The following is a 6,000-nucleotide window of genomic DNA, read 5'->3' as shown; positions in this document are numbered from 1 at the left end:
GCATGTGGGGGCATGTAGCCACCCAGAGCAGCTCATATGCTCACATGTGCAACCAAACCGGTATGCGGGCAGAACTCAGTCTGCTGTGGTTGCTGGTACCGCTGTCTTGATCCCCAAATAAGAGAAGGGGGCTCTCTCTTAGACTCAATTAGGTTCCACTCTATGTGAAAAATGAAATAAGAAGGCAAATGCCCAATAAAATTCTTGACAAAGTCATATTTATTGAATGTGTTTTATTTTGACAACCAAAAAATTCTAACAGCCTAACAATGCACATAAGTTAAAAATTAATTATCACTTAGTGATAACAAAGATAGTTGATTTACATGGAAAAAAGAACATTTACAATATGTTAATCCTTATTCACATTGTTGATACCGCAATAAAACACAATTTGTTTTTGTTTTTTTTTTGTTTTTTTGTTGTTGTTTTCATTTCACAAAAAAAGGCAGAAAATTGTGCTTTGTCAAGAGGCACTACAAGAGAAAGTTTTTTCTTCCAAATAGATACTATATGACAGATATTGAATAAATAGACATATATGCATTGTAAATCGCAAAGATCTGGCAAGACCACAGGCTAAAATGCCCACAGATTCACTTAGGACCACTGCAAACTTGGCAGTGAAATTAAAAAATAAAAGGCAAGACTTAGCATTGAAAAATACCTAATAAATTTTTGGTTGAAGTGTAAAAGATACCAAATGTGGATGCCACCGATAGATGAACCACCTCCTAAGAGTTTGGCAAAAATCCGTTTCCCTTACGTATACAGAGTGACCTTCAGCAACAGTGTAAGAAGACAATTTGGAAAGCGTGACTCAGAGACCAGGAAGCAGACCCCGTGGACCTTTTGTTTAAAGCTGCAGCACACTACAGAGACGCGAAGGAGGGGCCCAGGGCTGAACTGCAACCCCCATGCTTCTGCAAAGGTAGAGGAGGCTTGTGTTCACAGCGCCTCTCCCCCCACTGTTTTTTTAAACATCGTTATTTGAAAAAGTACAGGAAAATGTCCCTTTAAAAACTCCAGAGGTTACTGAGCAGCTAGAAGTAGCTTGTATTGCAACGTGTCTTCTCCCTGTATAGTGTAAGTTCTGAGTTAATATCTACACATAGAGGTTCTGTTTTTTGTGGGGTTTTATTTTGTAACTCCTACCTTTTATACCTTTCAAATATATAAATAGTATTAACAGTTATATTACAATGCTTGTGTAGTAAACAGAAAATAACTTTCAAAGTGATATTGCATGAGGTCTTTGACAAGGTTGCATGAGAGCACAACTCGAAACAAAAACAGAGCTCCACCCCGGTGGGGCTGTCTGCTGGCCATTCAGAGTGAAGGTGGGCAGGGGGCGCCAGGCCAGTGCTGAAGGCCAGGTCTCCTCTGGCAGTTACTACTGAGCAGAGGTGGAAAGTAATGCTCTGGGGGCTCTGCCAGGCAGCTAAGAAAGGGGTGGAAAGCTATCGTTGATTGCGGCTTGAATGCTCCTTCTGCTGAACAGCCAGTCAGCATTAGTTCTGCTTTATGTAAGGTACTTGCTATGTAGGGAACTGGGGAACTGTTTCCGATTATGACGAGTAGGTGATTCCACCGAGATCGCTTTGCTTATGTTCTATTGCCTGGAGCTGCACCGTGATCCCGAAACAGGTTCGTGTTAGGCCATCCATCCGAGGCGAAGGGATGCAGGCTTGTGAGCTCAAGGACTGACAATGTTTGCGCTGCGTGGACAGAATGCCGACTGAGCCGAGGACGGCCGAAGAGAAACAGAAAGGAGAAACATTCCGGGGGAGACAGGACAGAGAAGTATTTGAGAGGGAGTCCCTATAACTGGGCAGTCACTCACTTAACCTTATACTGAACTACTGTTTATGAAAGCAAATAAAAAAAATTTTTTAAAGGAAAACTCAGCAAGAACAAATAATTTTAAAATGAGCAGGCTGATAGACTTGTAAGATTTGAAGCCATGACGAGCAGGTAAGTAACTTTCACGACAAAATGTGGCTCATATTATGAATCCCTCTGCCCAGGTCACTTGCCCCCATCTGCAGTCTGAGACCGGCTTGGTCTGCGTGGGACTTCAGCTCTGCTCCCTGGGAGCGCCTTCGAAAGGCCTCGGTCTGGAAGGAGAGGGTGAGTAACGGAATGTGCCGCCGCCTCCTAAGTGTGCATTGTGTCTTTAAGAGTCATTTAACTTGTATCGCTTTTTTAAGGTGCCCTGATTTCGTCCCCCCACCTCTCTTTCTTTCTTTGTCTCTCTTTTCCTCCTTTTTCTTTATTTGGCAGTGTTAAATTTATTTTGTTAAATACATACCTCAAAAATTACCCATCAAGCTGCCAGGTAGGAAGCCATAAAATTAAAAAAAAAATCAGGGACAACATCAAAAATAAATAGGAATTCAAAAATAAGTCACCCCGCCCTGAGAGCAGGCCGCAGTTTATCAAAAAGCCAAAGCGACTCACTGTGAAGTGGTTTTTTTGTTTGTTTGTTTTTAATACATAAACAAGTCTTTGCTTTAAGAACTCGTTTCACAGTCTATTCTTTCAGATTGTAAAGTTCTCTGTCCATGCAATTTTCATATATATATGTAAATATAGAGATATATACATATACATATACACACGCGCACGCATGCGTGCATGCGCAGCATCCTTCCAGGACCAGCGCTCTGGCCGGAGGCGCTCGGTGAGCGCACCTGGGGGCCGGCAGCCGCGGCCGCGCGTCTCCACTCCATCCCATCTGCTGCGGTGGGAGTACCACGGGAGGGCCTTTGCCAAGGCAGGCGTTTGATTCGGAAATACTGAACTTCTTCAGTCTACACGTCTGTCCTGCACCACAAAGAAATGACCAAAAACAAGGGCAAGGAAAACAAAACAAACAAAAAGGACAAAAATAAGATAAAGCCAAAAAAAATTTTTTTCTTTTTTTTGAAAGAAAAGAAACTACAACAGAAAATCCTTGGACCGGTCGGTGTATTGCTCTGCGTGGGTTGTTCACATTATCTCTGGTCGACGTCGGCGGGCGCGGCCTTGCTCTTCTCCGCGGTCTCCTCCTCGGCCTCCACTTTGTACATCTCCTCCGAGCCTTCCTCGCTGTCGTTCTCCTCCGACTCCGTCAGCAGCTCCTCGTCCTTGTACTCGGCCACGTCCACCGCGGAGCCCAGGTGCTCCTTGAGCTTCCCGTGATGCTTCACGTGGTACCGCTGGTTCTGGAAGAACTTGATGATGGTGTGCTTGGGGAGATCCAGCTGAGCCGACAGTGTGTGGATGGCTTCCTGGTCGGGGTACAGGCCCACATCATGGATAAAGCTTTGGAGGATTCCCAGGGCTTCCAGGGAGATCTTTGTGCGGGACCTGGGCTTTTTGGCACAGCTGTCTTCTGCCGGAGGCGGTGGGGGAGGTGCTTCTTCTCTGGGAGGGGAGCTTTCCTTGGCTGGTTGAGAAGGCTGTCTATGTAGGACCTGTTAATAATAATTTGAAAAATCAGTATTTGAACCATACTTTCCACTTTCAAAAGTCACTAACCTTCTAAAATGTGCACTGTCTACCTAGCACTGGGCCGGGCGCAATGGCGGCTCCACAATGGGATTTGCCTCCTTGGTGGAAACCCGTTAAATTCTTGGCCAGTTCACGTCATGCTTATGTACCCTCCGCCTGCCTGTGGAGGCTTGTGTGTTGCTAAGAGACTTAGCAGATTTCAGGAGGGGCGTTCAGACTAAGAGAATTGTGGTAGTTATGTAATCTGGTGTCAATTTGAGGATTCACAGTGAAAGGGTGGAGTCTAGGCTATCAATCAGGCCACAGCCAATGAGGCCTCGGTGTGGGCCTGGCCTTCTCCTGAGGATTCTGGGAATTCCTATATTCCAACTTGAAGGCAGGCCACACTCTTGCTCTCTCTCCTCACTCCCTGAGAGACATTTCTGACTAGAGCCACATGAAGGTACCCTGATTCAGCCAGTGCCCTGGGAGCTGGAGGAGCCACGTGGAGACCCCTGCCAGCTCTGAGATGTTTACAATGCCACTGGATCCACAAGACTTTGCACCCACTGGCCTGTGATCTTCCTACATTCAGAGTCATTGCTATGTGTTGGGTGAGTCTGAAGAGAACTTTATAGGTTGGTATCAGACATATGGGTTAATATGAGACTTATAGACTTGATCTGGACTGGGCTGGGATGTTTTCTCAATATTCAATTTCTCTTATATATAAAGCTTTATATATAAAGCTCTTTCTTATATACATATGAGTGTCCATAAAATTTGTTTCTCTAGTCCACCTACCAGGGGTCCCCAAACTTTTTAAACAGGGGGCCAGTTCACTGTCCTTCAGACCCGTTGGAGGGCCAGACTATAGTTTAAAATAAAACAACTACAAACAAATTCCTGTGCACACTGGCCATATCTTATTTTGAAGTGAAAAACAAAACAATGTAAAACACCCGGCAGCCTGGATAAATATCCTCAGCAGGCCACATACGATCGTAGCTTGAGGACCCCTGACCAGACCAACACAAGTGTTTAGGAAGAAAGGGCTGGTGATCTACATCTGAATTCGAGTCCATGAAAACCCTAGGAATGGGTGACAGTGATCCTACCCAGAGCTGGCTCAGGCCAGGCAGTATTTTGCAAATCTCCTCATGGGGACGCTGTGAGGAGGGTCTATTGGGAAGCAGCGCACAGCAGTCTCTAGCTTTGGAGTTATGCTGTACCCTTGGAAACTCAGGGGGCTGGGCAATTCAGAACCATTTGGGATCTCATTTTCAGAACGGGGGCCGCAAGAACAGTAACATTTTCTGAGGGACAAGGCAGTCATGTGCTTTGTTAGCCATGGTCACATGAACCCAAGCAGCCTGGTCACCGTCAGATCATGCATAGCTCTGAAGCCAGGGCTAAACTGAGCTGAAGCTTGGCCAGGCTTCAAGTCTAGTCCTTGAACATGCCACTTAATATCAGGAAGCCTCAATTTAGCCACCTATGAAAGAAAGCGGGAACGTTATAAGGATTAAATGGCTAGATGTATGTCAAGAAGAGTGTTTAGTTTACTCAGGGGTTAATACACTTTTCCTCGAAAGGGCTAGATAGTGAGAATTTTACCTACACAATCTCTGCTGCAGGTACTGACTATGTTGCTATACTTTGAAAATGGCTTGTTAAGTAAATGGTGAAAATTTACAAAAACAGAAGGGAAGATTAATTTGTTCTACTGACCATACTTGGCCCACCCTGGCTGGGGGCAAGCCTGCAATAAACACAAGTCATGATTATCATCAGTCTATCATAATTTTAGATTTTTACAGGAGAAGAGTTGGGATTTCACTGCCATCAAGTCGATTCTGATTCACACTGGGCCTACAGGACTGGGAAGAATTGTCCCTGTGGATTTCTAAGACTAACTCTTTGCAAGAATAGAAAGTCTTTCTTCTGCAGAGCATCTAGTGATTTTGAACTGGTGATTTTGTGGTTCATAGCCCAACTTGAACTATAGCACTACCACTACTTAAAACAGACCATCTATCCTAAGGTGCACCTGACCCAAGCCAACGTATTTTCATTCACCTCATATGCACATGGAAGCTGGACAACAAATGCATGTGATCACAAAACAATTGGTTCATTTGAATTAGCACGTGGAAGAATATTCAAAGTACCATGGACTGTCAAAAGAACAAACAAATCTGTCTTGTAGAAAGTACAACCAGAATGCTCCTTAGAAGTGGGAATGGAAAGGCTGGGTCTCATGTGCTTTGGGCACATTTCCAGGAGAGACTACTCCCGAAAAAGGGCATCGGGCCAAGGCCAGGCTCAGCAATAGCGAGAATGTGTAACAAGTGTCTGCGACAGTGGGCTCTACCGGAACAACAATTGTGAGAAGGAGGTCCGGGCAGTGTTTCATGTCTTATTCTTCGGTACCGAAGACCTTGTGAGTTGGGCCGACTTGGTGCCTGAGAGCAGCATCCTATATAGCATTAGACACATCTTTACCTTCATGTACTTCTAATTTTG

The 6,000-nt window shown here is 44.9% G+C and overlaps 1 protein-coding gene across 1 annotated transcript in view; it reads right to left on the bottom strand.

Moving 5' to 3' along the window:
• Positions 1-267: 267 nt before the first annotated feature.
• The window catches only part of SATB2 (SATB homeobox 2), a 209,839-nt gene continuing 204,106 nt past the window's right edge, over positions 268-6,000 (bottom strand). Inside the window, exon 11 of the mRNA XM_075529383.1 lies at positions 268-3,458. Within this exon, the coding sequence (XP_075385498.1) occupies positions 2,997-3,458 (462 nt within the window). The 3' untranslated portion in view covers positions 268-2,996. The remainder of the gene's footprint in view (positions 3,459-6,000) is intronic.

Source organism: Tenrec ecaudatus, chromosome 13 (assembly GCF_050624435.1).
Source record: "Tenrec ecaudatus isolate mTenEca1 chromosome 13, mTenEca1.hap1, whole genome shotgun sequence".
Taxonomy (NCBI): domain Eukaryota; kingdom Metazoa; phylum Chordata; class Mammalia; order Afrosoricida; family Tenrecidae; genus Tenrec; species Tenrec ecaudatus.
This window is presented reverse-complemented; position numbering and strand designations above follow the sequence as displayed.